Source organism: Notechis scutatus, chromosome 5 (assembly GCF_049901735.1).
Source record: "Notechis scutatus isolate UNSWTSFEM ecotype Mainland chromosome 5, rNotScu1.2, whole genome shotgun sequence".
Classification (NCBI taxonomy): Eukaryota; Metazoa; Chordata; class Lepidosauria; order Squamata; family Elapidae; genus Notechis; species Notechis scutatus.
In genome coordinates, this window is record NC_142013.1 from 53,050,047 (window position 1) to 53,068,347 (window position 18,301).

Below are 18,301 nucleotides of genomic sequence, written 5' to 3' on the forward strand. Positions count from 1 at the left end.
GAATTGTTGTCTGTACAGTAATTCTCTCCTAAAATAACATGAAGTTGACAGAAGTGTTTGAAATTTACTTGGTAACCAGATCATTAGATGCTTCCTAAACTGACAAAAGCTGGACAATAATTGACAAAGTAGAATGCTTAAACATTATTGAAAATACATTTAATCATTTATAATGCAATCAGGGGCATAATTTATGAAGTTCATATCATTCCCATGCTTTATTTCAGATGTGCTTAATCTTTTACTAGGGACTAAATTAGGAAACCCTCTCAAGCATTCATTGCTACTAAAGCATGCAGAGTGAACTGATGGCAGCTGACTAAACATGGCAAGTGGGATTTTGCCCAAAGCATGCAAAAGTTCACATTTAAAGGCTCAGCTGATCTTTTTGTTGCTGTCCATGGGACCCACAACAGGAGTTAAAAAGCAAGATGGGGGCCAAAACCCTGTTACTCTTTAGATGCATTGCCTATGGACAAAGCATCTACTGTACAAAAGAGACAAGTCTTTGAATGTTCTGTCATGGTCACTATCTTGACTGTTTTTATCCTTCTGTGTCCAGGATAGGAGAGAAAGGAGTAATATGAGTCACCACTTCTATGAATATCAGTTAATCAACCAGCTTCCTTGAAGGAATTGTGCAACTAGAAAATTCATTTGTGAAGGCTAACATTTCCCACTCATAAAGCTCAACATCAGGTTCTTGGGAATTCCTGAAAACAACTTGCACCATCTTCATTTATTTAATTTGAACATTAGGCATTACAAAGCTACCTTGGAAGTTTGCACAAAATTAAAATAAAACTAGAGAAATGAATATCACCTGAGTTACTTCATTCAAAATGGAATGAGCCACCCAATTTATAAAAGACAAGTTCTCTCTAAAGTCTAAATCATACTTTCTGTGTGTACACAAAAAAGACTTAGTGGAAACCAGGCCTTTGTACGAATGGGAGTCTACTATTCACGTACAATTATTAATGACACTGAACTAATAATTAAAGGGAAACTGAAGTAAAAAATAAAATATGAGATTAATGCCTTCAGCATAGAAATTAGCAATCAAAGTATTAAATAGTAATAAAGTTATCAGCAAGATTTACAAGTAAGCGTTCATCCATGAAAGCCTTTCCCCCAACCTTGCCTGGCTTTGAATCAATAGATATAGAAATTTGCAGGAACCACCTACAGCAAACTTGGGTACAATGAAACTTTCATAAGCAACTGTTGATATTTGCTCAGGTATTCTTTCTGGCCACCTGTGCTGAATTTACAAAAGGGGTGTGTGACTCTTCTATCATTTGTGCTTCCTGCTTGCATTGCTGAGATACTACATCGCAGACTCCGGTAGTGAAAATAAACTTAATTATTTTCTCTGCTTTTGGAAACTAGACATCCTCAATCAGATTGTGCATTAAAGTGATGTTAATGAACTCTGTCCGTTAGAGCTCTTTTATGTTGTTTGTCTTAGATTGCCTCTGGAAGTAGTGCTGTCTGGAGGATGTTGTTATAAAGATTTTAAATAAACAGAAGAAACCCTGATTCATAAAGATGACCAGAGTTGTGGTCAATTCCCATGTTAACTTTGATGGCAATTTTATATCACATTTATAATAGATTCATACATTTCTTGCTAAGTTTGAAATCTTGGAAGAACATATAGGACATAGAATGCCAACCAAATATAAGGTTTCTAATATCCTCATTCTTAAGAGTACCTTGCCAAAACCTTTAGCATTCTGATATGCAACTACTTTTTGACATAGCTATTCTCTGCTCCAAAACTATTTGAAGATTGGGAACAAGTTGCTAATGGAAGAATTCTACATTTGCAATACAATATGCTTGGCTTGTGCTGTGGTTATAGATGTATTTATTTAAGAAGAAATGAACAACTGCATTCATAGCTCTCTTCCCTTATTTATATTCAGAATAGTCACTAATTATTGGCTACATGGTTTGCATTAAACTACAGTTCATTTTAATTTGTTGAGCAAGCCACAATGGCCTGACCAATGTCTACTAGTTAACCATAGTCCAGGATTTACAAACTTGATACATCAGCCTTATGAAAGAAATCAAAATATACTCATGCACTGTAGAAAAACTCAACATTCTCTATTCCAGAAAACTAAACAGATATAATGGGCAAACGTGCTAACTAAAATAACTAATAAATAGCATCAGCATCAAATATATATCTGCATGATTTTCATAGGTCAAACACCAAAAAAGAAAACTTTCTGAGGCAAACTGCACATTTATAATTCTAGGGATCTGACTTGGATGCATGGTGAAGGTTGCTCCTTTCATTAAAAGGCTTCTAGGCTTGGTTTTGCTAATCACAAAATGCCCACTTACCAGAAAATAAACTGGTAAATAAATGTTAGCCTTGGCAACCCTCTAGTATTTCCTTGGGTCTTGTCTTGTTCTTTTTCTGAATGTGGACGCTGTTTATAATTACCACTTTTGCTTATCACCAATCTTTAGCAAAAATCAAGATAATACTAGAGACTAGTATTTATTTTTCAAGTATGCCAGCTTTTTGTGTATTAATTTAATTAATATTGAGAAAGTAAAATAATTATAGAGTGCCAAATGTAAAAGAGTCCAAGCACAAGGACATTGACACACACAATATATGACATGTTACTTTTACCTTAGCTTAAGGATGCTTTGTTATTTATTGATTTATTACTTAAAAGATTTATAAATCTCCCCTCTCATAATTTATAATATAAATTTATAATTTCCAGGTAGCATGCAAAAGAGAAAAAGCAGAAACAAGAATAAATATAATGCAAAACTTGACACCAACAAAATCAAAAACATAATCAATACATAACTAATAATTTGGAAATAGAAATATCCTGTACATCATAGAATGGATTCTTCTAGCATCCTAATCCAATGCACAGAAGAGTCAGAACTTTCTGGCTCTATGCCAAGTCAATATGGTCATGCTATTTGAGTTTCAAAGGGACAGTTCAGTCCAAAAAGTAGGTACAGCAGCAGAGAAAGTACATCTGCTAGATCCCACTTGATGGCATGGTTTCGGACAAGGAACCTGGAGCTTATGAAACAGAAAGATAAGGGAGCCACTATCCCACAAGTAGTTTAGTTCTGTGCAAGTAGGACTTTATAGATGATAATCACCACCTTAAATTGCACCAAGAAGCCTACAAAGAGCTACTGCAACTTGTGGGACAGTGGTATTACTTGGACATTGCCAAAACATACCATTACTACTAACAGCCCAGAATTCTGGACCACTTCCATATGGAATTCAAGGACAGCTCCACATAGAGGAGATTGCAAAAATCCAATTAGAAGGCATGGGAGACCATAAGAAGAGCCTCCAGATTCAGAAATAGGTACAGCTGGTATGAGTCTGTAGAGATTCTCAGTCATCCAGGTCATGGTTGTCCCAAAGGTACTTTTTCAGGAGGCAACTGGACTTTCTTGTTTTTTTCTTTTGAAGATGTTTCACTTCTCATCCAGAAGCTTATTCAACTCTGACAGGATAGTGGGGAATGGAAGGATTTATATTCCTTGCAGACAGCTGGTAATTTGCATCCTTCTAGAGGGTCGCTGAAGCATCCGGAGGTCCATCCTTGTACCTAAGGTCACCAGAGCAGCACTCCCAGTCCCCGCAGTCTGCAATCCCTCCTCTGGAAATCCATTCCCACTTCCACACCACTCAAAGGGCATCCATCCCAAATTGTACATCCTTTAGAGCAGGGATCTCCAACCTTAGCAACTTTAAGACTAGCGGACTTCAACTCCCAGAGTTCCTCAGCCAGCTTTGCTGGCTGAGGAACTCTGGGAGTTGAAGTCCGCTAGTCTTAAAGTTGCCAAGGTTGGAGACCCCTGCTTTAGAGGGTCGTTGAAGCACTTGGAGGTTTGTCTGTGTTCTCGGGGTCACCTGGGTGGTGCTCCTGGTTCCTGTGGCCTACTGAAAAAGCTTCTTGGATGAGACATCTTCAAAAGAAAAATCAAGGAAGTCCAGTTGCCTCCTTAAAAAGCACTTTGGGGACTATAGCTGGTATGCAAAATCATCAACCAGCTTGAGGTTCGGCTCTGCCATTTACTTAGGGGGTCTGGCAATGATGGAGAGTTTTTACAATGGCTTTATTGAGCTTGATGCAAGGATGAATTTTGGCCAATAACTGTGGTTATTTTTGTTTTAAATTGGTTACTGAAGTTTATATGTTGGTTTTTAACTTGTGGATTGTTGTTTTAACTGTTGTAACCCACCACAGTCACTTAGATCAGGGATCCCCAACCTTTTTGGCGCGCGGCCCGGTTCCGGCGTCAGCTGGCGCCATGCGGCCCGGTTCCGCGTCAGCTGGCGCCGCCATCTTTTTGACGAAAAATCATTTCCGGTGACATCACCGGAAGTGATTTTCGTCAAATGCGGCGCCAGCGCTTCTGGTGAGCTTTTTCGGGTAGAAATGGCTTTCTACCGGAAAAGCTCACCAGCGCTGGCGCCGCCATCTTTTTGATGAAAAATTGCTTTTTTACCAAAAAGATGGCGGCGCCAGCAACCAGCGGCCCGGTAAGGCTTGTTCAGCGGCCCGGTACCGGTCCGCGGACCGGCGGTTGGGGACCCCTGACTTAGATGAAGGCATGCAAAAAAATTTAAAAAAATTTAAAAATGCAACCCTCATACATAAAAAAGATGGAAAATCTGCAGAACTGGATCCTGGAGGCGCCAAACCCACAGCCAGCCAGTCTTGCTAAGATTGTGTTAGAGTCTGTTTTTCTCCATCCAAAACCCTATAGCCGTGTTGGCAAACCTATGCTACGCATGCGGGAAGTGGCACGTAGAGCCATTTCTCCTGGCATGCGAGAGGTCACCCAGAAGAGCCCTACTGCGCATGCAGCTGATTGTCGGATATCTGGTGCGCGTGTGCAGGGTGTGGAGGGGGTGCGCAGGAGATGCTTGTACATGCGCAGGGACGTGCTGCGCGTGAGAGGATCGCACATGCATGCACAGATGCGCTGCGCACAAGGGGGGAATTGCACACGCATGCGCAGGGGGCGTGGGGTGCCCCAGCACGCATGGCCTTCTGGGAGCTGGCATGCGAGTGCACGCAAGTCGGCACAGGAGCCGAAAAAGGTTAGCCACTACTGCCCTATAGCATCCATACTCTGGGAAAGAACAGATACTAAAGGCAAAGTTGTATAACCAAGACTTGACCCTATGCTGAAGAATGACCATCTCAAAGTACAAGTTTTACCATATACTTAATTTGTGATCAATTTTCTTCATATCCCATTTACTCTGGTGGAAGTAAGGAAATGTTTCCTAGGCACTAATTAACATAGACCTGTTTATTTCTTTAAAAGTTGACTTTTCAATTTGGGTATGCCCTGTCTATGACATTTCATAAAACCTTTATGGAAGAATAATTGCATGGTGTGCTGTTCTGAACCTATTAATGTCTTACCACCCACAGTAATTTTCCTGAACTTTTTTTGAGTATGCAGCCAGCTCAAACAAAGATTCTGCCTAATGCTTGCTGTTATTCAGCACTTGGATGAAAATGGAAACATGGAATGAAAAAGGGCTGGCTGGCTGTTCCTGTTGTTTTCAACTTGCATGTTTCCTGTCTTCTTTTGTTCCTACTCTCCCAAGCACATTCTTTCACCAGGTTTATTTTCAAAATTCAAATAAATCCAACAAAGCTGTACCTATGCAGAAGTACGAGGAACAGGGAGACAGTCTTAACTTCCAGTCAGGGAAAGAGTTAAGCTGCCTCTTTCCGTCACGCAGAATGAAAGACTCACAAAATTCATTTTAACCTGCAGTTTAAGACAAAGGGAGAAAGAAATGTTAGCTAATTCTCATGACACAATGGGGCATGCTTTGTTTGCTTTGGAAGGTGTTCCATGTCTTAGCAGAAGCACAAAATAACTAATCAAAAACTTGTTCTAGGGAAAAGGTGGAGATATCATAACACTTAATAGTTGACAGGAATGCATCCAGAAGAACAAATTCAATACTAACTATACTAACTAAATATGTTTATGCACACAGATAGAAATCCCTCTATCAACCTCTCAAAGGTCAGCTCTTACAATTTGGTCCCTTTCTGCAAAATGAAATACTGTATATACAATCCTCACTGTGAGGGAATAGTCCTTTATGCCATAAACATTTGTAAATTATATAAAATAGTATTTTTCAGTCCTCTAAACTGTTTCTGAATTTTGAGAGAAGAATCATATATAAAATCATATAGAATCATTCAGGAGTAATTCACTTTTCACTTGAATTTTATTCCATTAATTTTAGGGCAGAAGCTCATTGGTTGAAACACAAGGAGAAAGCAAAAATCAGAGTGAATTAGAATGAGCTGTAGTAGAGGAGTGGCTGGAATGCAGTATTGCAGGCTAATTCTGCCCACTGCCAGGGGTTCAATCCTGATCAGCTCAAGGTTGACTCAGCCTTCCATCCTTTTGAAGTCGATCAAATGAGGACCCAGATTGTTGGGGGCAATATGCTAACTCTGTAAACCACTTACAGAGTGCTGTAAAGCATTATGGAATAGTATACAAGTCTAAATGCTATTGCTAATCATCCCACTTTCACTCTGTGAAGTCATGTTTCTGTAGGAGATTTATATATAACCTGGTAGCTAGTAAGAATAATTCAACAAGCAAAGTTGCCTTTTAAAAGCTGGCTTGGAAGGAATAAACAAACAAACAAAGAACTAACAAACTAACTAAGGAGTATAAGCTTGAATAGAAGTGACATGGAAATCAACAAAAATAATATACAGGGAAAGTCAGGAAAGCATTAATGGCTTTTGTGGAGTGCAACATTTTTCACCATAAGAAAATGACATATATTGGTTAAAGCCTTTTGTTATAATTTTTCCTTCCTGCCCAAACACGATAATGATGTGCCAACTGTATGTAATTCCATTTTATAAATTCAATTTGTATGCATCCCATAGCAATAACTTTAATAAGAACCATTACAATTCACATAATTATTAATTAGGAATAGATTGCATTCAATTTTTGTTTGATTCCTGTATGAAATGAAAAGACAAAGTTATAATTATTAATAGGTCACAAACATTGTCTGTGGCTTCAGCTCTCAGAAGTATACAAGAGAAAAGCTTCAGTCTACTTTCTAACATATCTCTATTGAGGTTTTGTGGTAAACCATGAAAAGTGTTCCTAAAGTTACACTATCTAACCACACTTCTGTTATCCAGCATGGCTGTGGTTTTGTCTTCAAACATTCCTGGAGGTAGGCAAGCACCGTCATATCTTGTTGACCCCCTTTCTTACGTAACAAAGGTAAACAATAGTTTAAAATATTGAATCATGTAATGTATTTTAGGCCTGAATCAGACTGTAATTCAAATAAATCTTTACAATGGTCAAAGATCAATACTGGAGATAATCACCTCTAGAATATGGCTTAGATCTGAAAAGAGTAGAATACTTTTGAGTCAAAGCAGGAAAGCAATGGGTACAGGGTGCACTTTTAATAGTCTGGAAAGAGGACAAGGTCATCTGTTCTTGCATTCAGGAAGCAATAAATGGCCTATACTGGTGATGGGCCAGTCAGAAAATGAGATATTCCCTAAGAAACTCAGGACAAATCTGAATATATTATTTGAAAACATATATTGTATATTATTCTAAAAAACAAATAATAATAAAATGGTCACTACATTTCCAGTGTAAAGAAAAGCACATTGGCATCAAACAATAAGGATAAATACCTTGAGGGCAAACCTGTCCACAGATGTTATAAGAACTTTAGCATTCTTCAAGCTCTCTAGGACAGAATGTTTTATGACCAAGTGGCTTCTGGTAAAATCTGAAACGTCGTATCTTCCTGCACAAAACAAATTATTCATTTAGGATCACATAAGAATGATGTCGTACTTTGAGTCAATAAACCTATACAGAATAAAGATATAATGGACTATATTGTAAGATAAACATGTTCCATATTTTTTCTTTAACATACTCCACATCAGTTTACCTTTAAGAAGACGGAGTCTGTTCTTAAGCATTTGACTGAAATAAGGATTTTACAATTTTAAACATTCTCTTTCCCTGAGTTATGTAAGTGTAAGGCCAGATGGCTTAAGACCATTATTTTAAAAAACATAATAGCTACATTTCCAGTAAACATTCCTCTTTTTCACTCTCTGAAACTAAATTAAGTTAGAATGCTTAACAATAGGGACTGGCTTCAAAACAACTCTAACACTTTAAATTCTTAATCACAAATACAATATTGCCCATTATTAATACATGCAAGTAATTACTAAAGTGCACAAGAGTTTCCAAACCTATCTCTAGACTAAAATAGATTGGAAGAGAGACACAACTGACTTCCAGAAAAACAGGAAAATTGAGGCGCATAGGTAGAAAATTTAGTTTCTGCCTTACTCCTAAATCATTCTTAAGATTATCTGGAGCGAAGAATATTCACATTTGGCCCTGATGGAAAGTGCTCCTTTAAGACAGTTTCAACCTATGTAACTAGGTACCCTGTTTCTCCAACAATATGGCCTCCCCCAATAGGAAGTCCCAGCATGTTTTATAGGCATGAAATGAAATTAAGCCCCTCCCCCCCAAATTAAGGCCTATATTAAAACATGTGAAGGGGGGGGGAAATGGCGGGGGGGCTTGCTGTTAGGAAGTACTTTTGTTGCACACCCGGATATGGTGCTGCCTGCGTTGACCCTGACACAAAGTGCCCCACCAACGCCGAGGTCAACATCCAAGCCGTCGCTGCCCGCCCTAAGATGCAAGTGGGGGGAATTAAGTCACACCCGAAAAGACGGCCTAGCCGTTTTTTCAGGGCTCAAAAAAAAAATAAGACCCGGCCTTATTATATGAGAAACACGTTATCAGGGTAGTGATGTCTGTCAAGCAAAAAGCCTTTTCACTCAAGAGTCCCATTTTTGCTACCTCCACCATGCTTATTCAGCTTCTAGCAGAGCCATCTTCTGGCAAGCCCCTAGCTTATTTGCTGCATGGTCTGATACAATATTATATGTATTATAATGAGATTAGAAAGGGACTTTGTTTAAAAAAAACCACAAAGTTGGCATAATTAAAAATTTAAAAAGGGGATAAATAATGGGTAATATAAATTAATATGAATGTATGAATGATTAGTTGAATTACATTATAAATTTGTTAAATATTGCAAATATGACAATTAATATAATAGTTATAACAAAGGAAGCAATGTTAAGAATACAGAGATTGACATAAAATAATATACAGGACCATTGGATGTTAAAAATATGTATTAATATCAAACTAGGTAAGAAAGCTAATAGTACCAATATGAACCATGGTCATGTTTATTGTCAAAATGTATAATAACCTGGAACCACACTGTTCACACAATGGTGTTTGTAGAAATAAAAAATGTATTAAAAAAGAAAAAAGGTTTGTAAAATGGGCCAAACTCACTTAACTATGTCACTTAGCAAAAGAAATTTTGAACTCAATTGTTGTAAGTCAAGGACTACCTGTAGAGTCACAGTCTACAGTCCTTGGCCACAAATGATGTTCAGATTCAACTTCTGATATTTCCTAAAACTGCAAAGAGTCTGGGAATAGTTCAAAAAAGGCTTCTTGCACCTGGCCATAACTTAAAAGAAAAACCAGTAGTCAGTATGCTTGATGTGTTGAAAGTCTTATACTGACCATTCATCTTTTGTCATTGCAGTACACAAGTGCAAAGATAGAGATGATTAAGTTGGATTCAATTTGTACGAGTAAATTAAAGGTGAGGTGATTAATTGCACAGAGGTCTTAGTGAGCAGCTCATTATTCAAATAGGAAACACCCAGGAAGAAATATGTGCTTCAATAATAATAATAAAGATGGGATGGAGGAGGGGGTTAACACAGTCACCACATAAAATATATTTTTCCATCTATTGGAAACCACAATAGAACAAAATCTTTTGAAGGAAAAAAAAAGCTCAGAAAAATAACTGCATGTACATTGTGGTTACTTTTCAGACAATATTGTACATTTCTGACAAAAAAACTACTTCCTGACATTTAAAAATGAGGACTCTTCAAGCTGTGGAATGCAGACATACATCATGTCTAAAAGATGGAGGGGGGGTGGTAACAGAGGAGGAAGAGATCAAATGTAATATTTTCTTTTAGCACAGACAACTGCTTTGAGATTTTCTACCCAGACAGCCTTGAAAACTGCCTGCAGCCTTTGCCAATTACTACTGACAAATACCACTTGGTCCTGAGTGATGTTTTAAGTGAAACAAAACAGTGAGGAAAACTGAACATGATGAAAGGAGTTCTTCTCTTCTCTTCCATTTTTTCTTCCTAAGAGGCGACTACAAAGTTATATATTCACAAGGTAAGGTATATGCTTCCTGTCCATGACAAATTCCATGTGAAGCTGAGAGCCGAAGCAAACTTTGTTTGACAGTAAGAGGACGGGAAGACAAAATTCATTTTCATGACTTCTAAAACATTTTTAAATGTTAAACAAAGAAAAAGAAGGTACTATAAGGCCCTGCTCAGCATCATTCTTCACAGTATCAGTAAACTAATGGAGAAAAATGATTCCTTCCCCTCTGTGCATACAAGATCCTTTCAACTCTTGACACCCGGGCCCAAAATGCACCATTCAGCATTACAAAATGCTTTTAGTACAATAGATTAGTTAACATTAAAAGAAAATTCGTTTTGTGATTATCTTAAATGAAGATACACAAACACACACACATACACACATGTATGTTATCATACAAGTATTACTGAATGAAGTGTACACTGTATTCTTGTCACCAAGAATTCATTTCTTTCCTTAACTAAAACAAAAAATTAAACTTTAATTGTCCTACCAATGGTTGTTGTGTCCAGATAAATGTCAGAACAATTTCAAAACTGTGGATTGTACTTCCCACAATGCCTTGTCTTTTAGCCATACTGCCTAGGGATCAATTGACACTGATGTTCAAAACATCTGAACGAAATCAAGTTACCAACTTGATCATCTCTATCATCTCTCCACATTCATACAAAACATGTTTGGAAAAAATAAGCAGGAGTGGAAGAGTTGGCTAGACTAGAAGAAACTAAGAAACAATTTTATATACTTCCTTTTTTTTTTCTTCACAGAATGTGGAGCAATACAAGTAGGCCTCAACATACAACTGTAATGGAGCTAGTCCACTATGGTTACATATCATGATGGCCATTAAGTGAGATGGCCTAGCTTAAGGACCCCCACCTCATTCTTCTTTATACAAGTGAGTGTGGCATGGGGAGCCTCAGAGGTGGGAGAGGCCCCAGGAGACTAACTTTATTGTCACTTTGAATATGCACTAATCGGCATACATTAAAATAAAATTTCATTGCATACAGCTCTCAAAGGGTCACCACCTCCAATATGCATTATATAAACACATAAGGCATAGCGCAGGTCCATCTCTGCCTCCCAGGCGTGCCCCATCTCCCTGAGATCCATTGCTTTGCTCCCTGCCCCTTGGGTCCCTGAATGCTTTTCTTCCCCACCCAGGTCCACGCAGATATTTCTTCTCCAAATGGGTCCCCACAGGCCTTCCCCTCCCCCAAGTCCCTTCCCACTACACGAGGCTGCATACCCTCCTCATTTACCTTTTGAAGCTGTCCAGAGCTGGAAGAGGTCACTTTGTCGGGTAGCCACTTGGCATGATTCCAGAAGCAGATGTCATTTTCCCAAGCCCACAATTCAATGCACGTAAATATCAGATAGCTTGAAAACTCTATGGTGGGTTTTCATAGGAAAGCTGGTATCCAGTTAGATGCACAAGTTGATTAGTGAAATATTGGTTTTCAAGTTGTGATCCTGGGAAACACAATATTTTTCAAAATATAGAAACTAGGTAACCACTATGATAAACGAGCTTTGAACTTTGAAATGAGCTTGCATATCAGCTTCATTTTCCTGAGAATGTAACTACTGCTTGAATTTGGGACATTTTCCTTAATTTACAAAGCCCTAGCTGTATGAGCTCAGAATACTTCCATACTATCTAATCACATGACCTCTATGGTAAGTAACATTAAATATTACCTGGAATGAAAATATCTTTAAGAGTGATTTTGCACACTACAGGATTCATAACAATTCTGTCTTGAGTTGCAGAAAACGATCGGGAAAAGGTCATTTTAAAGATAGCAAACAAATATATATTTAGGCATTAATTTTAATATTGTAGAAAAATTGCAGTACACCTGCACCCCCTAGTGTACACTTTGAAAACATTTGAGAAAATAATTTTCACATATTTTTGACTAATTTACGTTTGCACTGTTAGATCACAGCATAAACAAACTGAAATCAAGTACTTTAAAAAAAATTTTTTTTCCTGTTCTTAGAAACAAATCCCATTTTCTTTATAATAGAAAGCCCTTTTTTAAAAAACATACGTAGATATATTACTAACACCTGTGGTTTGGAGCCTGAATTTCACTTATTTCCTTTGCCTCCTGAACTTGTAAATGCTTTAGTTTTGTTAATTTTGTTTTGTTTTCATATTAATCGATGTTGCTAATACAGATGCATATGGAAAATATCAGAATAGATGCCAAGACTGAGAACTCAATTTAAGCAAGGGTGCCTGATATGTTATATTCCCAATATGATTTCTTCACTTCTGTGTAAAGCCAATTATTGTGTTTTAAAAGCCATGTGATAGTATTGTGAACTGGGCTACTTTAGTAAACTATGTTTAAACCATGTTTTAGCCTATACGGGCCTAAAAAAAAGATAAAATATACATATCAAAAATATTTCATATTTACAGTCTGTTCTATTGTGAATGTAATTTGTACCCCACGCCTTACCAAAGGTAACTCTAAATATGCCAATACCTCAGCTGTCTATAGAGTTGGAAGAATCCTTAGATTCTCTATTCCAGCCCCCAGTCATATTCCCCCAGTATCCAATTACTACAATAAATTCAGCAGATGAAAAACTATCACCCAGGGCTAAGGTTAAATCAGTAGGTAGACAGTAAAGGGTAGATCTCTGTCAACAGGAAAAGAATTCAATGACTAGTAGAAACTGGGAAACAATAAATTCTATCCTTCCTTAGTCAGCTAGGTCACTCCCTGAATCCTATGAAGAAGACAATGCCAAAGTACTTCTAAAAATCTTATCAAAAAATACCCTACTCTTGTTCATGTAGTCACCAGAATCAAAGCTTACTTGAAAGCATAAATGTACCTGTGTGCACACCCACATGTTACCTGGAATGATTTATCATCATGCATACAACTTTTGTTTAGGCTGAACCTTACATTCATTTTTCCTGCCCGCCCCCCCCATTTTACATCCACCCATAAGCTCAGGGATTCTTTTCAGTGTGTAAGAACATTTAAGTCAGAATCTACAGTATTTTTCAAACTATCTGTGATTCTCTTGACTATACCATAGCAATATTACAAATTTTTGTGTGCAATTTATGCAAAAGTGAGAGTGCTTTAGGGGAAGTAGCCTGTAACCTGTTTATAATCCTTGTGACAACATTAACTTAGTTTGCAGTTTAACAAGCTAGACAAGTTTTACTTTGCCATGTTAACTTTTTTATATCCTTTTATTCTCTTCATCTATATTCACCAATGCTGTATAATGGGAATTATTTCATATACTCTATGCTAAGAAAATGCCCGTTTCTTATACACAGCTTCATATTTTTAAAGATTCACTTCCAAAAACACCAAATCACTGTCCACATCACTTACAGATCTTTCCCCCTAGCGAGTGTCATCTTTTGACATTTCATTCATAATGCACTTAAAAGCTTTAATTAACTAAGTTTGAAAGTTGATACTATCTTATCTTTTCCTGAATGGACAGGTCTAAAAGCACTAACCCATGATGAATGATTACCCTATTTTATAGCTGAAACAGGGAAACTAAAAACCATTCTAATGATAGCTGTAAAATGATATCAAAGAACTTCTGAGATCACCCATATTCCTCTTTTCATGAGCATCATAGCCATAAGAGCTAAAAACACAAAGACTCACAAAATAGTTTCTACTGTCATAATATGTACAACAAATATATTCACTTTTCTATACTGTTATATACAATGTATTTTTTACAATTTATTGTAAATTTACATTTAAAATTAGCATCACTCCAAAAATATTCTTTGCACTTTTTAAAAAAGTTGAAAGCAAATACTAAATCACATAAAATATATTTAGCTTTGCCATATACAAAACTCTGCTCTCTAATCTCTTAGGTGTATATACTAAAATGATTGACATTAATTTCTGTAGAAAAACTTAAACAGCTATTTGTTAGGCTTCAGAAAAGAGGTAAAATCAGGCTGCTATTTTTTACAGCAGCATTAAACACAGTTGCGAATGATCTTCTCCAGTAGTTAAAATGCAAACTGTACATCTGAACTTAATGATGCCATTAACAAATTCAAAATTTATAAAATGTGCTGGCTAGAAGAGAAGAAAACATGTTTAAATATAAAAGTGGAGATGAAGCAGTCTTAGAATTGTGGCATTTTAGGAAACCAGAAATAAAAGTAATGAGTAGCACTCTAGTCTCAGCTGTGCAAACTGCAAAACAGATAGATATGCATGATTCACTAGTTCTAAAGTGTTTGCAGACATAAGCTATTTTTGATGCAGTTACATCTAGTGTTTTTCAAGAACCAAATGAAGGCTCCTAACAAACTTCATGTAATTATTTCTCTAGTCCATATCTCTCAAGAAGTCCAGTTTATCTACTCCAGGTCAACATGTATCAAAGGGATAGCCAGAATCTAAATCCATCAGCAGTCTAAAAGAAGTTAAAATTCAGATGACTTTCCTTAATAAGTAAACAAGCAGAGATAAAAAGATGGTGTTTCAGAGGGGAAGCAATTTCCATTATTTTCCATCAGCCTTTCATATTCCATCATTGCTGAAGAAATTTTAGCTCAGGGGTGTCAAACTCATGTCATCATGGCAGCGTCACATGACATATCGTGACTTTTGCTCCCCTTCGCTAAACCGGACGTGAACATGGCCTGTGTGATGCATCCGGCCCATGGGCCGCGAGTTTAACATCCCTGTTCTACTTCATGAAAATGAAATTGATTTCTCTGAAGAAAGGTGTTGTGATCCTAAGAGTTCTGGGAGTACCCCAAGACCGTCTTAGAGATCCACAAAAGCAATTTGCCAGCCTATTCTGAAAAAGAATATTAAAATCCCATTGACTAATTGTGAGAATAGGTAGCATCAGCAAATGCATCAATTTTAATTTTTAATATGGTGAACATTGGTAAATAATAGTCCATGCAAACAAAAACTTTTTGAGGACCTCTATATTTTTTTAAAAGTGGAAAGGTTAAGAAACATTGCTCTAAATCAGGGGTGTCCAACCTTTCACCTTCCCTGGGCCACATTAGAAGATGAAAATTTGGTTTGGGCTGCACATAATTAAATAATTAAATTAAATTAAATTAAATAATTAATAAAATAATAAAATAAAATAAAATTATTTTTATTATTTATTATTAATTATTTATTAAAAATTATTTATTTTTTATTTTATAATTTTCCAGCCAAATTTTGCGGGGTGGGGGGGAGGGGGAAGAAAGCTCACCCGCCTCGCGCCTACCTCTCCTCCTGCAAATTATTTATTTTTATTAATTTTCCGGCCAAATTTTGCGGGGTGGGGGGGGGGGAAGAAAGCTCGCCCGCCTCACGCCTACCTCTCCTCCTGCAAATGCAGCGGCAGCGGTGGCGGGGGCAGAAGCAGCAGCGGCGGCAGCGGCGACGGGGGCAGAAGCAGCAGCGGTGGCGGCAACAGCAGGTGGCGGGCGGGACTTTTGGGCTGTGGCTGCCCTTTTCTGTTGCTCACCTCACCCCTCCTCGCACCTACCTCTCCTCCTGCAAATGCAGCAGCGGTGGCAGCGGCGGCGGGGGCAGAAGCAGCATCAGCGGCGGTGGCGGGGACAGAAGCAGCAGCGGCGGCGGCAGCGGCGGCGGCAGAAGCAGCAGTGGTGGCGGCGGCAGCGGCAACAGCAGGAGGTGGCGGGGTGGGACTTTTGGGCTGTGGCTGCCCGCCTTTTCTGTTGCTCGCCTCGCCCCGCCTCGCGCCTACCTCTCCTCCTGCAAATGCAGCAGCGGTGGCGGCGGCGGCGGGGGCAGAAGCAGCAGCGGTGGTGGCGGCGGCAACAGCAGGAGGTGGCGGGGCGGGACTTTTGGGCTGCGGCTGCCCGCCTTTTCTGTTGCTCGCCTCGCCCCGCCTCGCGCCTACCTCTCCTCCTGCAAATGCAGCAGCGGTGGCGGCGGGGGCAGAAGCAGCAGCGGCGGCGGCGGGGGCAGAAGCAGCAGCGGCAGCAGCGGCGGCAGAAGCAGCAGCGGTGGCGGCGGCGGCAACAGCAGGAGGTGGTGGGGCTGGACTTTTGGGCTGCGGCTGCCCGCCTTTTCTGTTGCTCGCCTCGCCCCGCCTCGCGCCTGCCTCTCCTCCTCCTCCTCGCTGGATCTTTCATGAAGGTTGGGGTGGGCGTTGGGCCGCATTACGAGGCGACCTGGGCCGCATGCGGCCCATGGGCCGCGGGTTGGACAAGCCTGCTCTAAATCATCATATCCTTTTGGCCTCATTATTGCCCTTTTTAAAATGTTTTGGTCCAACGTTTTCTCTCTGATTAATGCAGTCTTACTTAAAGGACTTTAAAGATCTATGCATTCTTGGTTTGTTTGTTTTTTCTGTTTATATTTTACAAAATGTTCACGCTGAATATTAAGTTGTTTTATTGTTGCAGGGACTAGCACAATTTTGTTTTGGGAAAATTACATGGTTGTGGAGGATAAATGCTGAAGAATCTCATATGAAAGCTGCAGGATTCTTAGATTTTCTGTATGCAATGCTTCCACCAAATCCAGTTGATTCACAAGATGTTCATAATGATTTTTTAAAACTGAAACCTGGAAAGAAAAAACAAAATTATACTTTAAAGCTCTCTGGTTGTTAAATAAATTTACTCATAAAGTCAAATTTTCATTTATTATTTTAAAATATTTATATAATACAGTAATTGTTCAGAACACACAATAATAGTAAGTGTAGGATGGCAGATTCTACTTGATTTTAGAGAAAATTGTCCAACAGTATTTGTTGTTATGATAGTAGAACTAACCACAAACACTTTTATCTGGATTACTGTAATAGAAAAAAGTTGGACTCAATAGCTTTAAATAGTCATTTCCAGCTTTATTGTTGCAGTTGCATGCTGGCTGTGATAATGAAAAGCCTTACACCTCTAGTTTTGGGTGACACTGATCTATTTCAATTTATTTTACATCTCTAGAAAAATTGCTACAAAGTCTAACTTGTTAATCTACGATCTCTAATAATAACAAGTAATTCATCTATTCCATTATTATTAGGAGTGCAGTAAACCAACATTTTTAACTGCTGCACAGTTGAAGAGTTCTTTCTTCTTGAATATTTATCAGAGCCAAACATCTTCTTTATAAATTCCTGACCTTTACTGGCTAGAGATAAGCTGATATATGGCAAGACACTTTCGGCTCTAAGAGGAATCTCTTTTTTTTTTAATCTTAATAATTTAAAACATTCCACTCTCAAATTTTACATTGGAGCAGTTAAGTATTAAAAGTACCTTCTGAAGTACATGCTGAGTTTCTTCCATCAATGACATACATATTTTTGTTGCAAAAGCCACACTCTTTTCTTCATTCTTCGTTGAAGCAACATCTCCAAGCACTACTTTTTTCCATAAAGTACTAGAGTTATAAATTTTGAATATATTTGTATGTATCAGATATTCATACAAAGCAAGAAAATGACATTTCAAGTGACATTTTCTCAAATGAATCATTTTCAGCAAATGTTTGCAACTTACAATTCATCTGCTTCAAGACATAACAATTTAAGGGCTGTAAGAAGTGTCCAAGATGGTCCATCCCAGCCAAATGTCAGATCACTAGGAAAAAAAGTATTTTAAAAAAAATCTAAATTCAATTGATTTCATATCCTAAGAGAGAAAATACTGTCTTTCTCACTTCACCAACTGCCTCAATACTCCATAGTACTTTAAAAAAAGGAAAGGAAAGGAAAAACAATATACTAAATACATTTACTTAGAGAGCTACTATCCAACTATTGCTGGAAATTAATTCTTAATTACATGAACTCTTAATATGCATTTTCCTATAAAATTTCCATATATCCCATCCCTAAATCAAAAAGTAGCAGTCCATGATTTTATTATTGTGTTTATAGAAACAAATGTATATAAAAT

At 38.0% G+C, this 18,301-nt stretch overlaps 1 protein-coding gene and 1 long non-coding RNA gene across 7 annotated transcripts in view; both read right to left on the reverse strand.

The window, feature by feature from the left end:
• LOC148130478 (uncharacterized) overlaps nt 1-8,685 on the reverse strand; it is a 76,503-nt gene extending 67,818 nt beyond the window's left edge. The window contains exons 1-2 of the long non-coding RNA XR_015749822.1: nt 7,749-8,685; nt 5,698-5,808 (exon numbers count right to left, since the gene is read on the reverse strand). This is a non-coding gene — a long non-coding RNA (uncharacterized LOC148130478). The remainder of the gene's footprint in view (nt 1-5,697; nt 5,809-7,748) is intronic.
• Nucleotides 8,686-16,773: 8,088 nt separating this feature from the next.
• Nucleotides 16,774-18,301, reverse strand: part of SETD4 (SET domain containing 4) — a 30,266-nt gene continuing 28,738 nt past the window's right edge. For all 6 annotated transcript variants that reach the window (XM_087966749.1, XM_087966750.1, XM_087966751.1 and 3 more), the window contains 3 exons: nt 17,903-17,983; nt 17,660-17,783; nt 16,774-16,961 (listed from right to left, as the gene is read on the reverse strand). In XM_087966749.1, coding sequence (XP_087822875.1) covers nt 16,827-16,961; nt 17,660-17,783; nt 17,903-17,983 — 340 coding nt within the window. In that variant the 3' untranslated portion in view covers nt 16,774-16,826. The remainder of the gene's footprint in view (nt 16,962-17,659; nt 17,784-17,902; nt 17,984-18,301) is intronic.